General features: G+C 40.7%; 1 protein-coding gene across 4 annotated transcripts in view; it reads right to left on the bottom strand.

Annotated features, from left to right (window-relative positions):
* Window positions 1-878: 878 nt before the first annotated feature.
* The window catches only part of qkia (QKI, KH domain containing, RNA binding a), an 80,701-nt gene continuing 60,347 nt past the window's right edge, over window positions 879-21,232 (bottom strand). The window contains exons 5-8 of one of the 4 annotated variants that reach the window (XM_034859022.1): window positions 8,334-8,421; window positions 6,043-6,459; window positions 3,915-3,989; window positions 879-2,684 (exon numbers count right to left, since the gene is read on the bottom strand). In XM_034859022.1, coding sequence (XP_034714913.1) covers window positions 2,668-2,684; window positions 3,915-3,989; window positions 6,043-6,459; window positions 8,334-8,421 — 597 coding nt within the window. In that variant the 3' untranslated portion in view covers window positions 879-2,667. Of the gene's footprint in view, window positions 2,685-3,294; window positions 3,990-6,042; window positions 6,484-8,333; window positions 8,422-21,232 lie in introns of those variants that run through there. The other 3 variants (XM_034859021.1, XM_034859023.1, XM_034859020.1) reach the window with 3 other exon arrangements.

The raw sequence follows: 21,232 nt of genomic DNA, 5'->3' as shown, positions 1-21,232 counted from the left end.
CCCCCCCATTCCCTAGCCATTCCCTTGAATGTTATGTATTTTTCTCAGCTCATGATCAAAACATGTTCTGGCAGACTACTGCATTGCTATTGGCAGTTCGATTTGTTCTAGGAAGTTAATCACAGTCACCAAAAATCAAGACAATATTTCATGTCATTAAAATCTAAATAAAAAGAGAACAAAACCTGCACATACAGCAGAGTAAAGGGCCATCAAGTAAAGGAAAGAAAAAATAATGTCAGGAAGACAAAACCATGGCACATATTTTAGCTGGTCAAAACGACTGCTATTCTTTTTGCATAGAATAACTTCGGTAACACCACGATACGGTGGGAGCTACCCTGCTCGACTATTCAGAGCGTGTAACACTAGCAATTCCTCTCTGCGCCATCTTGGTGGGTGCTGGATATTATTGAACACAACTGGAATACTCAAAAAACAGAAACCACTGTTGATAAGGCACTTTGATTTGATCCTTTTAAAACTCTGTTGCTCTGATCCTCGCTAACGTTTAAGAGTTATGACTGTTTTGGTCTTTGTCGTCCTTTCCAATCATATCCAAGATAACAGCACTTTGTCCTCACCCACTCAGTTTTTTTCTGATTCCCCCCATACTGTTATCAACTTTTTATTTTATTTTATTCAGATTTTGTTACTGCAAGTAAAGTATCAAAAGCTAAAATTGGCAAAAATAGATTTTTTAATTTGTTTCTCTTCTCCAGCACCCTGTAAAATTATCTATTTTTTGTTCTCTTCTGTATTTGTATATGCAATGACAGATATCTACATTTTTATATATTTATATATATTTATATATAAGACGTATGTATAAAGCAATTTGAACAGGCAGGCATGGCTTTCACATCCTATTTTTTCTTGAGAGAGTTGAACCAAAAAAGGTGTGGGCTCAGGAGCGAGACTACGATCACAGGGAGGTGTGACACATTGTGGATGCGCTTTTGGAGGGTTCGTCATGTGCTCAAAATAAATGCTTAATCACCAAAGTAATAATAATAAAAAAAAAGTATTAGCAGGAAGGCTCAGAGCATGTCCACCTGATGTCGTAACTGATGACGGGTTAAAAAAAAAAAAAAAAGACACTTAAATAATGGCCAAACAGTGAAATTAAAAAAAAAGAAAAATAAAGAAATAAACACTCGTTTGGCAACGTAGCTGATGAAACAACTCAAGATAGAAGCCTCATGACAAAAGCATGTATGCACAAGTTGTACACTTCAAAGTGCCCTTCCCCTTAGCAATGAACTGTAATTGAGTAGCTTGTTGACTTTAGTGTTTATTGCCTGCAAGTAGAGCATTAATGGGTCAAAACTCATCTAACTGACTGGCTGTCTGTTCCAGCTAAAGGCAGGCACCACAAACTCACACCTTACCAAACTCTAAAATCATGAGAGCGCCCTCTGTGAAACAGATGCATAATTGCAGATATATATTTCATTGGAAAATCCTTTGGCTAAATATGCACACTTAATACTTTTTTTTTGTCTTTTCAATCACAGCTCAGCTAACTCATTGAGATATTTTTCTAAATACATCAGGCACTGTATAATGAATGTAGTGTGGATAGGGGCATAGCAATGAACAGTAGCTAATAAGCACTGCTTCAATGTCCCCCAAGCCTCAGCACACCCTACTTTCATTGTAGTTTTATTTAAAAAAGAAACACACACACACACAAAGACCCATCAGCCCAAATAGTGACCTTCCCATCTTGCCCTTCATTATTTCTTAGTTTCTGCATCCTGTTTTCAAACATCAGATTGCGTTTCGTTTTTCAGAGATAGCCATCTGCCTTATTTTGGCTAATCAATTTGAGCAAAGCTAATTAGTCAAATATGAATAACGTAGAAACCAAAATCAAGTTGAGAAAATTACTCAAAAGTAAAGCAAAAAAAAAGAATAAAAAAAAAAAAGACACAAATCATGAAAAGCTTTTTTTGCAATCATTTCAGCCATGCTTTTTAAAAACGGGACAGAAAGCAGTTTGGAGGGGCACATCCAGAATGTGTCAGCTCATAGTTACATTTTAGAGCTCAACAACTGCACTACTTGTGAAAATGACAGAAATTAAACAAGTTAATGTGGGAGTATGTTCTCTTTCCTTCTATTTCTCTTTCTCTCCCAATAAGTGGGTGTTGGAACAGGGTGGGGCAGGTAAAGGCTTTTTTTTGAGAAAGGAGGATGATGTCATTACTCTGAAACCAAATGGTTTGCGTCAAATAGATTTTGATTCACACAAGTGAGGTCACCAAATTAGAGCGATTAAAGGAGGTCGGGGGGGGGGTCTTTATTGCTATATAATTCAGTGCAGACTTATGAGTAATACCACAAACACATCCACCCAGTATATGATTCATGAAGAAAAAGAAAGAGAAAGAATGAGAATTTAACTCAATGAACAGAGGGAAAAAATGAATATTACACAACTTTGTTGGGTTTTGTTGTGTGTCTGTGAAGATTCTGCGTTGATTTCTATGTTTTTTGTCAGAACGTGTTAAGGTAACTGTATGGGCAGGCGCCTCCCTCTCTCTCACTCTCTCACTTGCGTCCGAGAGGCTAGCAAAAGGCAATTACCAGTTAACTGATCAGCAGGCAGGCTTGGGGCGGCTCGTCATTGGGTGAAGAGTTCAGAGGTCAGAAGGTCATGTGTTAGTTGCCGGTGGCGGCTAGGTGGTTAGAAACAAAAACAAAACAAACAGAAAAAAAAGATAGAAAGGATATTAGTGTCAGCAAGAAGAGACTGGAATGACATCATTTTAACAATAAAATGAATGCAATCTCTTATGTCGCCCCCTGCTCCTAATTCCCTTGCCAATATGAGATGAACCCAGCTAATCTCATTATAATCATGACGCAATCACATCATGATCCCAACTACTAAGCCCCCACCCTGAAACAGGTAGCTTGGCGGTTTAATTTAAGTGCACATTGCTCCCAAATATTAAAACAGAAGCAAAGAGAGATCAAACAGACAAACACAATAAGAACAACAAAAATCTAGTGTTTTAGTGTCTTTTAAGTTTGAGTGCAAGTTACAAACAGTGTGATTAGTGGTAAGGAGACTCACTTATGTTATGTGAGGGATAACTGTGACTAGTGTTAAATGTGCAATGAATAGATGAATCGATGTTTTCCGATTCTCTTTTTATTTAGCAGTATATTTTATAATATAAATATACACAAGAACCATAAATACATTTGATATAAAATGCTAGAATATAAATTGACAGTACCTCATGTACAACTGAATGTTTAAAATGTGTTTAAGCTTCTTTCTTTTTTCAATCTTTTTGCAATACATTGGAGAGAAAGCAAGCTACCTCAGCTTATGTCATTTTATAGAAAAATAAAATGCAAAATAAAGTTAAATTTCAAGGTGAAATGGTGCGTGGTAGCAGCATGGCTACTTGTCTTCTGCCTATCAGGTTTTTCAAATACAGTATAGAAAGGCTTCTCCTTTTTCTTTGCTCCTTACGAGACATGGAGATAAATCATGTATGGGAACAAGCCTGCCCCATTTTAGGCTCCAATCTCACATCAGAGGAATGTCATTATACTCCTTTAACACTGCCTGCAAAGTACTTCCTGTCCTGGCTTTGCAACTGCATAAACCAAAAGCTGCTTCGATCACTTTTGCCTGAGCTTTGACATATACAACATCTACATAATACTGTATATGTTAAGTACTAAATGTAAACAAAATGTGCATACCACAATCAACCATTTATCTGGTGTGTGGATGTATAGGGTAGGAAAGGCGGCGGGGGTAAAGGAAAACAAAAAATACATTACAGAAGATATACAAATTCTCAACTAAGGCATCAAGGCATAATAGGCATAATAATCATTGAAAGTCATCAATCAATAGCAGAGTGTAGCTAAGAGACTAAACTGACCTCTGTCAGCGGTCACAATCCTTTGGTAAGGATGGACCCGCGTGTCATGCCGTCTCACTTTAGTAGCCATTGCACCTAGATTGCAACAGTTCCACAAGGTTAGAAACCATTCACTTTGAGCAGGAGAAAAAAACAGTCATTTTTTTACAGTAATAACATTCACATTTTTAACCATTATCATTATAATGCTTGGATAATACAATAATACACAGAATAGCAACATAATACAGTTTATAGTACATATACACACACACACACACACACACATCCACACCAAACAGAGCTTTTATATGTGTAGAAAAATGCAGTAGAAAAAAAAAAAAGCCTTTTTGGAGTTTTACTTGGTATTTAAAAATGCATAACTTAAATAAATTCCACAGTGCTCAGAGAGTTACATAGAGGACTCTTTGAAAAGGGGGCAGGCAAAGGGTACAGGCTTCTTGGATGTCTGGAAAAATAATGTGATTCTTCCTCTGGGATCCAGAGGGGGATAGAGAAATTTGTCTCTTTATTTTGAAAGGTGGGGAAATCCAATACAGTTCTGATCGTAATTGAATAGTGCCAGACACCACCTGCCTCTCCCCTTTCTCTTTTCTCTTTCCCTCTTTCACAATTTCTCTTCAGGTCATTCGGTTCACTGGCTGCTGAGGCTGTCATTTCCCTCTTATATCTTTCCAACTTTTCTTCTTGCAGTGCTTAACACGAGCAAACATTGTTTCCTTGTCATTGTATGTTCAAGTACTACAAAAATGTGATACATGCAGGGATTAAGAATAATAAATCAAGCCCTCTTAGAGGGAAAGGGGAAATTGGGAATAAGTTATAAAATTCAAGAAGGATTTTGTTCTGGCACTGTCACGTTACGCGCAAGTTTTGGCTGAAGGCTACACAGCCACCTACACTACTATTAAGAAGCAGATGGCCTGATATTACTTTATTCTCAGAGGAGACAATAGTGGCTAGATACAGTAGCGCAGGATACCAAACCAAGTGTGTGTGCGTTAAGTGTGTGCGTGCATGAATGTGTGTGTGAGAGAGTATGAGAGTGAGTGTGTTCCACAGGGCCCTGTGTTGCTGAGGGCACCAATCAATAGTGTGAGTAAATAAAATGCACTAAGCTTGTGTAACCCTGCAAGTTATAGAGAGAAAAGCCAGTCAGCTGCCCCTTTCTGTTCTACACACGGCTCCCAGAGGCACGTCAAATACACAGGTCAGCTAAAATCAAGCTTGTGTCTGCTGCTGCCAGAGGATGCCACGGACAACATTAGAGGAGAACGGTGTCAAATTATTGTTGGAAAGCAGCCGCCAAAGACCTCTTCAGTCTTAACATAGAGAAACAGCTTTGCTTTTGTTAACTACAGCCTCGATACAACATATGGTGTTCATATCAGACTCTATTTCAGCAATAGCTATTCAGTTATCTCTCTGGTAGCAAATGTGTTGAGCTTAAAGCACCATTGAGAGATTATAATATATAGACCCTCACATTGAACTGTACGCCTGACACAGAAACTAAGAGTAGCGTCAGATATTAGAACAGAGTTCAAGTTCAAGAGGGGTAAGGCTAAGACATTGGGGAGAGGGGGAGGACTGTATAAAAAAAAGGGAAGACTGGAGGAATTTAATGAACATCCCCAGTGGGAGTGAGAGAGGGACTATCTACAGGCATCAAGGCCTGCCTGGAGAGAACAGCACAGAGAAATGATTTCAAAAGCGGCAGAAATCCGAGGGGATCTGCCGCCAGACTGAATATGCCTGCAGGCCAGGGCATGAAAGGGTTAGAGAGCAGGATGCGTGTATGTGAATGTGTTTTTGTCGGCGTGCCTCATTTCACACTGAGGCGAGTTCTCCTATATGAACCTTGCAGTAAAGAAGCTATGTAAACCTGAGAGCATAATTGTTTGGTGAGAGCAAAACTAAAACAGTGGAAGTAACCTTAGTTTAAACTATAAAGTGAACTTTCCCAGAGGCTATACCTCACTAGCTAATTTTTGTCCCCTTTTGCCTTTTAAACACAATGTCTATCATAGCCACACAGCCGGTCATCCCATTACCAAGAGTTTCACCAGCACATCCACTCTGTGAGTTTTGTCTGTTTTTGATCCTCAGGTGGACACAACATATTTACCTTTCAACAAGTCCTGACTGTGGCTCATGGCAGCTGCATCCAGAACCCCAGCTCCATGGTAAAACAAGTTGCCCTCCTGTCCATACTGGCTAAAGTTGGCCGCTGTACCTGCTGGACCCATGCTTCCCCAGAATCTCTTACCTAGAACCCCACTGTGCTCGATGGGGTACTCCAGCAGGGAGGTGGGTGCCAGGGCGTAAGGGTAATCGTAAGGGGTGGTGTAGATAAGCCCGCCATCCGGTGTGGGAGGCACCAGGGTGGGGGTGCCGTTGGGCAGCATGGCAGCCATCTGACTGGGCCGGATGAGGTTCATGATGGGGGCCCCAGATGGTGTTTGGGGCCGGAGTGCCTGGGGAGGCAACACCTGACCTGTGGGGGCCGCAATGAGACGTTGGCCCTGAGCGTTAGCGGCTGCCGCTGCAAGAGAGAATGCAAGGGTGGCTGCCATAAGCAAGAGAGCGAAAGAGAGGAGTAGAAAGAAAGAAAGAGGACAAGAGATAAAAGTGTAGTGTGGTTGATCATAATCACAGAACAGTGAAAAGGTGAAATACAAAAGAGAAGAGGTAACAGGAAGTGGCAGGTAGAGAGGGAAGAGGAAGGGGGCAAAAGGGAAAATTAGTACATGCAATGATCATGGTGGTGAACCACAAAAACCACAATCTGTTGCAAAGGAAAAGTAAAAAAAGCCATACAAAATAAAAATAATCCCTTACACCAAAACACAGAAAGCACAAAATGTTGCCGTCAAGCTTACAAATCACCAGATAAGCTATACATTCATCTACTGGAAATGGCATAGACGAGGTAAACAACACACATGCCAACAGAAATGGAGCTGTTGACTATATGTAGAGGAGAATCAATCAATGAAGAGCAGGTTTCACAAAAGACTGATCAGGAATCATGGCCTGAATATGAACATCACTGAGCCCAACGGAACCTACTGTATCTAATTTTTTAGCAACTTGAAACAATGTTGATCCCCCACATAGTCAGCAGTCCATTTAACTTGGATAACATAAAAATTTACAGACAAAAATCACTTTTCAAGTGGTTGCATCAGCACTTCCCGTAAACTGTACCACAAAAGCTTCCAAAAAGGCCGATCAATTTAATTGAGTAACTAGCCTGTTAACCACAGCTAACATGTAGCTAACATGCAGATGTTAAGGTACCATGACATGGTACTCTATGGATGTTTTTATATAGACCTTGGTGGTCCCCTAATACCATCTCTGAAGTCTCTTTTCCAAAATTCAGCCTTGGTGCAGAATTACAGCCATACAACCACTAGAGCCAGTGCTTGGGGAGGGGGGGTGTGTGTGTGTGTGAGTGTGTGCATGTGTGTGTGACCAACTGCCATTTTGCTCGTTTGAAAGCCATGATGTTGCTCTCTCATGCGTTGGTCAAATTGTATGGGTGGGCAAAGCAGAGAAAGGGGAGGTAACTTATGACCCCATAAGGAGCAAGATTCCAGATCGGCCCATCTGAGCTTTCATTTTCTTGAAGGCAGAGCAGGATACCCAGGGCTCAGTTTACACCTATTGTCATTTCTAGCCACTGGGGGGCCAAAGGCAGGCTGGGGGAGCTCATATTAATGTTAAAAATCCTCATAAAGTGTCATGCCATGTGACCTTTAAATAAGGCAAAGGACATTAAGTCCTTTAAGTTTATTTTCTTAAACTTGAGCCCAAGTATATAGAAGAACTCATATTATGTTTAAATCGCACATGTACATTTTTGGTATTTATATAATTTTTTAATACCCAAATCATGGATGTGATTATGCATTTAGAAATGGCATTTGGTGATTTAAGAGGAAACACTGTAGATGTGTGAGCTAGTGACTAACATGCAGAGTTGAGCAGGTAGAATTCAGCAATGTATTTAAGGTTAAGAGTCTGCAAAAAGCAAGTGATACAGAGCGATGGCATCTGGATTGCAGGGGAAACAATTGATGGAGCAATGGATAAAGATGAAAGAAATACGGAGTAGAACAGAATGGAAGTTGTCCTACTCATGGTTGGGTAGGTAAACATAAATAGTTTGGAGAGCTTGAGAGAGAGTTCTGCTAGTGGTCAGAGGTAATATGATGTATGTACACAGCAGGTCTGACTTTACTCTAATTTAATGGATGTAAACAGTATTAGTGAATGAGAAATACAGAAAATATAATATAATTAAGCATGGTCAATACAGATTAAAGAGTTTTTGTTTATGGTGCACAATAGATTGGATTGCATAAATTGCTGATATACCGTATATTTGCGTATACACGGAGGCTAACTTACGTGCTTTGATGTTGTTGTCTCTGTATGTCCCATTGAGGATCGCTAGCTCCATCAGCTGCATCTTCTTCAAATTGTCTTCTCCCTCCGCCTGTGAAAAACAGAACCTTTAATGTTCATTCATAATAACACACCACGCACTTATTTTAAATCATTACACAAGCTGAGGCCCCATTATAGGCCAATTGAAACAATCCACATGACGACCATTTCACCTAACTGCAGGCCCAAGAAGCTACAGTAGAGCAGCTAAATCATTCAGACAATACATGTCATCTGTTCACCACAATCGCCGATTGGATTGGGTTTATTGAAAGAGATCGAGGTAAGCTAAAGTGCCGTTGTCATGGCAGAGTGCCTTGTTGTTACTAAAATGCTGACAGCCACATTAAGTGTGGGAATGCATATTCATAATCCATATCAGAATGATAATTACTGTAATTTTCTTTGCTCCCTTGTGCACAATCAAATGTGCAATAACCGCCCTGGCTAATGTCAGTCCTGTCAATTAATGTTTGGATAAATAAATACAAAAGCCGCAGCCACTGTCATTATTGCCAAATTAGGCGACTGAAATTATTCACGGAAAGCAATTAAGACAGCACCCCTCCTCCCACTCACACCCATCTATTCCTCCCCCTTTACTTTCTGCTCCACCCCACTTCCACCCCCAAACTCAATTTCCCCTTAAGCTACCAAACGCTCAATAACCATGACAACACAAAACCCCATGATTTTCCAGGTTGTACATCATCAATTAAGCAGGGCCTTATGTGAATTACTCTTCAAAACGGAAGGGCTTAAAGACAGCCATGTGAAACTGATGTTAGTTTGTGAACTATTGATTTCATGCATTTTGCCGCTAAAAAAAAGTTAAGATTGTTATGCTTTTTCATAATTTCAACTCACAAATACAAAGAAAGGTGACTCATGCTGCATGAACATACACTCTGCATTGGCGCATAAGGAGTAAGGACGAGCCGCCTATTAGCGGGGATAGTAATGAAAGCTGGAAGGCTATGCAGAACCTCCTCCGTCTCACTATTCTATCTCTGCACAGAGTGAATCTCCTGGACCAAGTTTAACAACACTATGCTGCACTATTCAGAGGACGATAAGGAAAGAAAGATGTGAAAGGGGAGAAAGGAAGAAAGAAAAAAGAATGAGGGCTCAGAGTTAAGCCCTCCCATGAGACTCCTCTTCAACACGGCCACAGAGAGAGGAAGAGAATGAGCGAGGTTAAGCAAGAGAAAAAGTGACAGAGGCTAGTCTCTCTTGACTAAATATAAGGCAGTGGCTTCAGAGCATTCACAGTTTTCAGCTGTGTGTGTGTGTGTGTGTGTAAGGTTTAGTGTACCTCAGAGCTGACAATTAATGAAGCAAGGAACTTCTCTCTACTGATTTCTCTCCCTCCACTATACCTCTTTTTTTTTAATGGGGAAGTCTTCAAACAAAAAAATGAAACAATTTTTTTCCTCAAGCTACACATTTTCCCCTGCAAAGACAGACAAAAGGCTTGTAATGCAAACACAGGCGATGCAACATTCAGGTCAACATACACCAGAGAGTACTTTATTAAACCCTAAACTATCCCTAGTTATCCCAATTAACACATTCATTAGTTATGAAAATTGTAATTTTTACGCTTTTTTAAAATACCCAAGTAGCTCTTAAATAGTTGCCAAGCCCCATTTTGTTCCTTCACAGCCTTGGAGTTGAAGAGAAAGCCACTTGACATAAAGTGTCAACAATGACCAGAATGGGCTAATTGAACATGGCCCTCGTCAATGGTTATCAAGTAAACCCTACTCAATAGAGAGCCAAAAATCACAACTAATTAAATTCTAGGATGTCTATGTAAACAACTGTACACAGCACTGGACAAACCTTAGAAATAGCTGCCTATCACACCTAAAAGAGGGCAAAGTAAACATTATTGAATCCAATTTCCAATCTCCCAGTTATTTCCTTTTCTCTGTGCTTATCTTTAGTTATTAACGTCACAAATTCAATCTTAGATCTTGACCTCTACAACTTAGTTCAATAAAAATACTTCTATACTCTATTGATGCCTACAAATGAAAACAGAAGGTTTTTGTGCGTGTGTTTCCCAAATCTCTTTGGTTCTTTGGAAGTTGGCCAAGCTGACTTGCTAGGCAAAAATGTGAAATGAGGGAAGGAAAGAGAAAAAGACTAGACAAAATAAGATAATTTCACCAGATACAAATCACAAAGGGGGCTAAATGTGTTTTGCTTTCATAGCTTAACTCAACAAGAAATCATGTATTAGTCTTTGCCTTTTATTGTCACATTATGGAGAGCTGTATAAACACTATCCACTCTGATGGAACCATTCTTTGCGAGCTAGCTTTTCCTTTTCCCACACAGGCCTTTTGTCTCCCAACAATAATTCAAATGGCAAGAGTAACTATTTTAAAATTCAGACAAAATAATGAGCACACATTGGGGATTGTTCAATATGGGTTGTTCTCTCACATAATCGTATATGTATGAGAAAGAGTGCAATGGGGATAGCTCGGCAGCCACCTGCAGGTTAGGACAATTGCATGCTGGGATACGAGTGTTAGGGCTGCTTGTGTGTGTTGTGTGATGATGGATCTGCAGGGTTGTGGGGGTTAAATGGGCAGGGGGCAAGAGGGTGCCACCATCCATCCAACTCAGCATATGTGGCACACTGCCTGTTGTGAAGAGAGAGAGAGACACAAAATAGAGGGCAGCGAGAGGGGAAGAGCACAGATGCTGCTGCTAGGATGAGGTGTGCCCTGCTGTGTGTGAAATGTCTGTATCCCCAGTAGAGTGCGGATGATATAGCTCCATCTTCTAACTGACACAGTTTGTTAGTTTAAGCCCCAAACCCAGACAGATAATTTCTGTTTTACATGTGAAGCAAGCTAATTTGCCCTCATCAATTCCTTACTGCAACATTTCACTACGTTTCTCATTTTTTGTTCTCTGTGGTATTTGATGGATATTTGGGAATTGTTGGCAGTGTTAGAACCTTGGTTTTATCTACACAACAGCAAGATGGGAGATTCAAAATGGCTGCAGACAGGAGCCGTGAGATCAGGGAAAAACCAAAAGATAATGGTGGTGACACAGTTGGAGTGGACCAACCTAAATCGTGTAGCCTTGGGTGGACTGGGCCAGCTTCCCACCGCAGAAGCATAGCTTAGATGAAAGTTTGATGAAAAGCGCCAGGGAGAGCAGTTAACACTTTAATGTTGCCTCGCTCAAGGGGCTGCCACAATTAACAGACTCCTCAGTCAGCATGCACAATCCATAATAAAACATTCACTTAGACAGAACCCTTACAAGGACCGTCTGTAAGCATGCTGCGTGTCTTTGTGCGATTGTGTGTGTGTGTGTGTATAATAATCTGGTTGCTGGAATTCCCAGAAGAAGAATAGCTGCTTCATTGAGATGGATTAGGAAGTTTTCCTTTATCATCCCTAACATGAACACATGCATGTGCGTAACAAACACACACACACACGCTCCTGTCCATCAGCGAAAAAGCCACTCAATAAAGCTGCTCTATCCACAAGAATCAGATTCAATCAATGATGCCTATTTGTGAAATCAGCAGAGCGGTAAAAGCTATCTGGGAGGAGCAAGACAGAGGGATGAAGAAAGGAGGGAAGAGAAGCAGGAGGGAGAGAAAATGAAGACGGGGGTGCGATGAGCCGTGTCCCACTGCCACTACCTTACAGGCATGCCATGAGGTCACTAGATGCATGCTAAATCACTGTCATGGTGCCCTCTTTTGTGCATCTCTCCTAATCAAAGCTTTTGTTCATATGTTGATGACAAAACTGACAGTCAATAGAGCTCAAGTCAATGAAATATACTGTATGCACATGTGGACAATAATAAGCAACAGATGAGCGGCTGACTGAGTGTTTATAGGGCTGCGCCCTCACTCTCCCCAACACCCCAACTCGAGCCCCTTTCCTCTCCATCTCACCCACTGGATTAGGTTGGATGAATTTACTCATGTCTATGGCTGCAACTGAGGGGGAGTTTTTGCTCATATCTGGCAAGATTCATAGTCTATGCAGCTCAGCTAATAGCTCAGCTCGGAGAGATGAAATGATGAGCAGAGAGCAAGATAGAAAGAGAGGTGGAACAAAGGAGTACCAGGAGAAGAAAAAGCACTGCAGTGCAAGTACAAGAGAAATGAATGATTGTCTTTGAGCTGGTGGAGAGATATACAGGAAGAAGAAAGGGATAGCTGGAGAATATGTGAAAAGAAAAGACAGACAGCATAGTGAAAACCAATTTGTCTGTTCCCCTGTGGGCTGACAGTGGCTCAGGCCTGCTTTCCTTCCCTGGCCTCACTGTCAGTCATAACAAACAAGCATATGTACACGTACACACACACACACACACATGCGTACACACACACACACACACACACACACACACCAGGCTCTCTCTACTACTCCAATTACCTAAGCAGTAAACACAGCCTGCCCTGGCCGCCTCCTGGGGTACAGGGAGGCAGAAAGTGTAGAACTAAGAATGAGAGGGAGAAAAAAATTCTGTGGCGTGGAAGAGGTAGTATTGCGAGCCTCGGGGAGGGAGGAGTAGATGACTTCATGTAGAGGGGTGGAACTAGCAGTGGTGGCAGCTGGTTTTTCTCCCGTTTCCCTCCCTCTCTCACCTCCCTTTTGCTTCCTTCCCAGACTCAAACATCTGGAGGAAAATGATTACTCTCGCCACGCTGCCAAGACGTCTTATCAACAATTCTACACTCTCCAGAAGTATAGGGTTACAGAAGAAGGAATTAGTACTTGTAGCAAGCTTCAAATCAGCTCCACAATAAATAAATGAGTGACAAGAATTTTTATCAATTCAAGTCAACTAAAGCAAACTTGGAATTTGGATAGGGGTAATGAATGAAAACATGTGTAGCAAACCTAATATCCTTGTTTTCATTGACAAGACTATAAATCAAACAATAACTCATACTCACATACATTATATGCCACACGCACATCTTTCTCCTGGAAAGCCATGCACCAATCAAATACTAACAAGTAAAAACTACATATACAATAAATACAAAGACAATCTTTTTACTTTTCAATACTAAGACCTTATTTCATGCAACAAAATGAGTAAAAAAAACAATGCAACACAAACACACAAGTTAACCTTTTTCCTTCTCTTTGATGAAAAGCACCTTTAAAGAATGTGCTGGAGTTAAGTGCTGCATGTCCTCAAATTCACTGCTGCACTTTCAAAGGCAATTTTTCTCCTCCGCCTTGCTCCTCGGCTTTTGTGAGCATATCTGCCAAGGGGATCAGGCCTCAACTGTATTTTCCTTTTCCCCAAAGACTAACAACGCAATCTAATGCTACTCTCCTCTCTGACTGTCTTACACCTTCACAACGCTCCAGCAAAGCCTCTTTATTTCCTCCTCTGCTCCCTTCCTCACTCCCAGACAGCTCAGTTAGCGACGTGCGCCATTAGTCATGCTAAACCACCAACACACTAGCTCATTAGCATAGAAGTGAACCTGACTCCAGTCAGATTACTACAAACTCATCACGGTTGCTCCGCCCCATTACTGTCAATCACATAACTTACTGAGTAACAGTTGAAAGCGGTGACTTACAAAGTCAGGAATAACTCTTCTGTTAATACTTCACATTATGCATCATAAAGCTTTTAAGTGCAAAGGCCTCAGAGTTTAAGTGTTCTGTCTAATGTCACATTGGTGGGTGCTCAGAGTGCAACAATATGTTGCAGAAAAGTATTAATTTAATTGGTAGAGTCTACTTTACTCCCACAGCTTCTCTGGGGTTATCCATAACATGCCAAGTATGGGTGTCATTGGCACTGGCCCCATGGATCTATGAGGCTTATAATAGCCTTTTATTGTGCTGAAAAAACTGAAGTTGACAGCCTTGGTTCCCTGGGGTCCGTTTCAGAAAGCAGGTTTAGTGAAAAAAGAGTTTGTTAACCCTGAGATGAGGGGAAACTCTGGATTTTCGGTTTCAGAAAGGGAGGTTAATCAAACTTGAGAGAGAGGGGTAACTCCAGCCCGTTTCAGAAAGAGAGGAAACTTAACCTCAGTTTTTGTTACTATGTTAACTGAGCCTGTGAACCTAGCCTGGTCGGGAGCAGGTTTTCTTCAAGAAACCTCGAGTTTCTCTTAGTCCCCTCCCTCTGACACATCACTAATAAAAAACAGTGTTGGTTTATTAACTGTGATAGGCAGATTATACATTTTTTTGTTTCAAACATGGCATTTCCTTTTGTTGACAATCCTGTTGATGAAGCGGTATTACTTAAGGGAGTTAAACATACATCGTTTTTAGTTTTTAGTTAGTGGACATGCTCTTACATCCCAGCACATTTTTTGTGACACATTATGTTTTTTTGTTTTTCTTTACAACATTGGTGATATGGAACATATTAGTAAAGCCACTGTCAGAAGAATGGGACTTGCTCTAAAACATTTAACATTTTTGTAGTGTTCCCTGGACACAAGAATGACGTAAACACTTTGAAATAGATTATGAATTATAATTATGTTAATGATGGCGCTGAAGCCTCAGAATGGGACTAGTAGGCCTAGGACTTTTTCACCTGCAAGACTTCACCTAAATGAAATATATTAACCTATAGGATCAATACCATTTCACCAGTAAATTTATACTTATGATTAAATATGAAATTAATACACTATATTGGTACTTACGCATTTACTCTAAGAGCAATCTTCTCCCATGCAAATTCTCTCTTTTGAAGCAGCCGCTGTGACTTTTTAACGAAATATATGATCAAACTCGCTGTATCTGCGCATGAGTATTTCGGCCAACCAGTTTGTTTGTGGTTGTTACCATGGTGAATTGTAGTATCATGGCTCCATTTATGCTTCCATTTTATATTGGTGGTACACACGGTTAACTCCGAGTCAACCTACACCAAGTTGATTGAACCAACTGGAATCAGCTGTTCTGGAACAGAAAACTCAAGAGTTTTTCATCTCAGGGTAAATCAACTCAGATCAGGGTTAGATTCGGAGATTGTTGAACCTCCTACCTGAAGCGGGCCCCTCACCGCACTCTCTAGCATGGAAATAATAATAAAAAATATTTAAAAAAAAACCCACAGTTTTTCTTTTCCATCAAAAAGCTTTTCCAATAGTACAAGGGGGAAAGCTGTGCTGAAATTTGGAGTGATCTTGTTTATCCTCAGAAACTGGGCTGGTATTTCATGTAACATAACAGCATTAAGATCGGATTAAACTTCATTTAAATAACCTAGAAAAACATATACAGATTTAACAACAAGATTTAAATACATTATTAGAGCTTGTTGGCCTGTACCGGCTTTGACAAACAGATGATGTTACAGACTAAGAGCAGAAAGGATCATTCAGTCCCACCATGTTGTCGAGCCCAACAAACCGCTGTCCGTTTCTCCTGTCCACCTTCTCTCATTACCCGTTCCCTGCCTAGCATTAACAATTCCTGTCCTCCCAGCCTATATTCCAAATTTTCATCCTCAAGTCTCTACATTATTCATACACTTCTACTTTTTTTTCCTCTTTCCCTCTCTTCCCCTTCGTTTATCCCTCATTCCACCAGGCTGCCAGACGGTGTATTGTGCTGTAGCTGCGATCCTTTAATGCCATCCAATCGAGCAGGGAATATCTTGAAAGGATTTGGCCAGGGATGATTTGGGAGCTTTAAATACTGCTAAGGGATTTGCATCATTCATAGATCCTGACTCCTACGACAGGGATCCAAGTACCTCATGCAAGATGTGAATTCATCCTTTCGGATAGATCTACCTGGACATGACATATCCTGTCAGACCCTGAACAAGTTTTTTTTAGCTTTTGAGAGACCTTCATTTTGTGTCCTTGGCTTATCTGGCACTATGAAACCTGACAAAAACATATCCGTACTTAATTTAATTACTGCAACAGGAAAGGACCAGACCCGGGAGTCCAGTTTATTCACATAAAACGGAATCTTATCTTCAATTAAATATGTCACATTACCAAAAAGACACTAAAGACACACTTTCACTGTGATGCTATTGATGATTTGGATCACTGGCTAAGCTTGAAGGCCAAGTCGGTTCTCTACAATGAACTGCTGTAAATGTATTCTATTTTCTTTGTATGATAGTGTAACAGATGTTGCGTGCCTTTCCTGCCAAGAAAAAAAACATTGAAATTTCAACAGAGCTTTCTGAACAAAAGAGAAATGTTTTTTTTAGTTTGATTGTGCCAAACTGAAAACAACCAAAGTTCCATCATGGGAAACATCACTGCTAACAAACAATAACAGTGTCAAACAGAAAATAAGGGGACGGCGAAACAAACCAAATGAACAAAAGTGAGACAAAAAAAACAAACAAGCTTCTATACTTGAGACACCATGGGGGCAAAGAAAGCCATCAGTCTAGAGTTGGATGGTGGGACAGAGAATGGAGTTTGAAATGACTTGAGCGACGGCTGGCAAAGCGAGGCATACTTAGACTGTAGGAGCTGAATTTAACGGGCGGCCTTTGGACTCTCTAAACGCTGAGCTCTACACAATCCTATTTTCCTGCCTAAACACTGGGACACGGTCGCTAGAGAGGCAGAGATGAAAGTGTGTGTGTGTGTGTGTGTGTGTGTGTGTGTGTGTGTGTGTGTGTGTGTGTGTACGCACGCATGTTTCCACTTCTCAGATGTTAAAGCTTGGCCCTGGTAATGCCCCAGGGGAAGTTCAAAACTACTATGGTTAGACAATGCATAAAGCATGTAAGAGACTAAGGCACAGAGAGTGGCAGGGAGACGGTGCAAACAAGTCTCAATCAGCATTGGACCTTTTGAGATGCATAGTCTTAACCGCAGCTCCTCAACAATCAATCGACAGGCAAAACATCCACACACATCTGCATTTCCTTGCCTCTCTGTAAGGGGATTAGGGAGACCTTCAAAGAGTGGCAGAGAGATTGGCCAGGGGCCTGCAAGGTCCCTCTACTTGCCACTGGAGGACCAGGGCAGATTAAAACTGCCTGGTCTTCTCAGCCTGCCTCGTTCCCTGCCTTCTCTTCCTGCGCACTGTATTAGGAAACCAAAAAAAAAACTGGAGGAGCAAACACAACCAGGTGGATGAGAAAGCAGGATATTTTACAATGATGTTAGGGACCTATGTGGATAGGGACTCATATGTGCATATGTATGTGTGTGAACTGAAATTAAAAAAGGACCGTACAAGTGGGCAAGGCAATTTTGTAAGTGCTTCAGAGGGCCTGTGTACATACAACGCACTTTCACTGGGGATCTTGGCCAATTTAAAAATCAAAATGAATAAGACAAGAGAAGATGCAGGACTGATTCTCCTTAGAGGGAGGGAATAAAATATGGATAATAACAGGATGATGCAGGAAACAGGAAGACTGAGGGAAGGAAGAACTCAAGAGAGTGTAAGAGAGAAAGTGCTAATTGTGGCGTAATAAAGCTAAGGTTTTGTTCAGGACAACGGATGACAAGTTTCCAAAACCTACGGACACATAGCTACCAACAAACATAAGTGACTTGGCACCAGTCTTCTTCATTCTAGCCTGACATTTAGGCTTGTTAAACTAGGAAGAAATGACAATTTGTGATGGTTAAGCATTAAGTGTATATGTAGCTACATACTTCTGAGACCTAACTTTAGGCCCTAACAAACTAAAACTAAATATATAAAAAGTGAAACTCGCTGAAGTGAAACTAAGCTAAAACTGGCAAACAGAATAAAGACTAACTTAATCTAAGCTCAAAATAAAAAATAGCATTTCTAAAAAAACAACAACTAATGAGCATACTATAGGTATGCCCTGCAAGTCACTGCAATTAACTGTGTGATGCTTTAAACTGCTGAAGTTATCTGATGATGACTAGTATTTGCTTAAATGGCATGCAGCCTCATCTGATCAGTTACTAAAGATTTCTTTTTTTTTAATGTTTTCTGTCTTCTTCAGCAACATATGTCACAAGTCTCTACAGACTGGGATTGGCTGAAGAAGTCTGCATTTCGTAGGGCCATGAAATTAAAGAGGAAGAGAAGACTAGGTAAGGTGGCCAGGCTTAGGCAGGTTGCTCACTGCAGGGGTACTCTTTCTTTAGGGTTAGAACCACCTGTCTGTCCCCCAGGAGAGCCACAGAGCTGGAGATGAAGAGAGATGGGCAGATGGAGATGTGGAGGGGAGGGATGGCAGGGGAGGAACCCTTGGGCCAAGACCAGACCAAATCCCTACTGTTGGGGTTGAGCTGACTGGAGGGACTTGGCACAGATGGAAAGAAGCTCAATAGTAACAGTATGTAGTACAGCAATAAAAAAAGCTTGGACTGGAGGAATGTGTGTGACTTGGGAGTCATTAAAATTAGGTCCAAAGTAGGGCTGAATGATTTTGGAAAATAATCTAATTGTGAGGTTTTCCACCAATATTGTGATTGCAATTTAATATGCTATTATTTTTTAAAGCTCTCTCTCTCTGCTGTATCATTTAATAAAGACAAAAAAACAGTATAGGATGACCAACACAATATTAGATAGATTAAACAAATTGTTCTTTCCTGTAGGTCAGGCTTTCTGTGATGATTTTTTTTTTTTTTTTGGATGTATCTTCAACAGAGAGGAAAGCTGGGACGGAGGGAGACAAAACAACAGATGCGGAAACAGACGCACACAGAGACAAGGGACCAGTTAGCGTGCCAACTTGATGCTTTCTCTGCGCAGTGCAGACTGATTTGCTCTTGAATCACATGACCAAATCGCAGCCTTTGTGATTAGGAAATTGTGTTTTAACATATTACGATATTATTGCAAATGCAATTAATTATTCTGCATTAGTCCAAACTAGTAAGAACAACCTTTTTGTTGCACATCCTCTACACATAATCTATGGAAAACGTTTTTTTGTTGTTTCATAATGAATTTGTGACTCTTTGCCATGTTTTTATGTGTGACTGACAAAGTTGATATAGACAGCTCGGTTCGTGTACTTGGCGGCCAACGGATTTTTTTCGTTTTGAAATGAAAAGACAAAACAGAAAAACAGCCAGTTTCACAATTACCATTAGTGAACAGGGAAACAAAAAAATTGAGTTTTTTGTTTTGATATTAAAAAACGGAAAACAATCTCGTTGTCCGATTGTCTTTTATGCGTTTATAGATGGAAACCGGAAAATAAAATACGGGTGTATACGTCTCATTTCTAAATTTTACAATGTTTTTTTTTAAGTGTTAAGTGGTTGTATGCTGCATACCCTGAAGTCATCAATGAGACTAGCGTAAAAATGCTTTTAGACAAATATGCTAGTTTTATATTTGAAAATCGAAAGAATGGGATGTCCTGTGGGGATATAGCAGCTGCGTTGGGTTCACAGTTTGGACCTATACGGGGGTTTTCTGAGAGGAGTGTGCAGAGGTGGTGTGCTGAGCAGGGACTTGTCAGGGACTTCTGTCCTGACGGCCAACCAGCGTTGCCAGATCTCGCGAAACAAATACGCAACCAGGCCTGTAAAAACATGCCCAAAACAAACAACTTTTTCTATGGAGGCCCCGTAGGATCCTGGAAGAGAAAAATGTATAAACTGTGTGCACAGTTTTACAATCTGTGGGGACAGATTGTCAATTTATATCAATGTGGACAGAATTGTAAACTGTACACACCGTAGTTTATTTATTTTCTCCCCCTGAGATTCAGGACAATGACCACCAAAGGGAGTTAAACCGCCTTTTAACATTAGAAAACTGATACGGATATCAAATATACACTTTTTCCACAGTGATTTTGAGTTGTTTCCCACAACGGGTTGAATCCATTATTTTACTCCTTTCTCTTTCTCCCAGTCTTTGTTATATTGCTTCCCGTATTTTCGCCCACATTTATTCCTCCAAAAACTCTCCTACAGTCAAGTCACCGTCCCGCTATACTCTTGCATTTTCCAAACCAGAAAAAAACTGATTGTGCTGCTCTGCCTCTGATTGGCTGGTACTCATTGCCATCTGGGTCTGAGACAATTAGAAGCAGGAAGTGGGCGGTAAATAACGCTGCTGTCTCCAGTGTGAATGGGGAAAGGGGCGGGACCGAGGGAACAGGCAAGACACACTCCTACGTTTAAATAACATTTAGAAAATATCCGCTTGACAACTTATTATGGAGCTGGGAACAAACACAAATAACCAACTACACTTTAGTAACAAGTCCAAAAAAACGCGACCCGCGACTACCAATGTGTAAGCAACTTTTTTTTGAGTAAATGCTGTTTCACCTGACATACCCAAGCATGGTCCCTTTTTACACACTAATCAATCAAATCAAATGTGGTAGTAATCGTTACTGACAAGCGTATGGGAAGCCACATCTGTTTCCTATGGTTAAATGGTTTAAGTGGTCAATTCCTAATACCCTCTTATCACCTCTCGATCATTATTTAGACACATTTTATACTTCCCACAGTTTTAGTGTTTGCTCTCCTGATTACAATAGAGGTCAGTGAAGCATCAGCCTTAAATGTGTTAGTAGGGCACACAAAGACCAAAAGGTTGTGTAAATGAGTACAGAGTGTGAGGATGTGAAGATGGATAATAAGGAAAGTGGAGGACAAGAGGATGGCTGGGGGTCAGAAGTTACACTGCCTTTAGGCTTGAGAGTGGATGCAAGCTAAAAAGACTACACACAGATACACAACAGGCAAAGTAAGAAAAAAGCAGAACAGCACTGAAGGAGAAGCACAGTGATGCAAGTTTGCCGTCTCCAAGTAGAGGTCACCAAGTCAAAGAAGCCAATTAAAAAGATGATTAACATTCATGTGGGTGACGCAGTGTCTATATGCAGGTGGACACACACACACAGAGAGAGAGAGAGAGAGAGAGAGA

The sequence above is a fragment of the Etheostoma cragini genome, chromosome 20 (assembly GCF_013103735.1).
Source record: "Etheostoma cragini isolate CJK2018 chromosome 20, CSU_Ecrag_1.0, whole genome shotgun sequence".
Lineage (NCBI taxonomy): Eukaryota > Metazoa > Chordata > Actinopteri > Perciformes > Percidae > Etheostoma > Etheostoma cragini.
The sequence above is the reverse complement of the archived record's forward strand: the minus strand, read 5'-3'. Positions and strand labels throughout refer to the sequence as shown.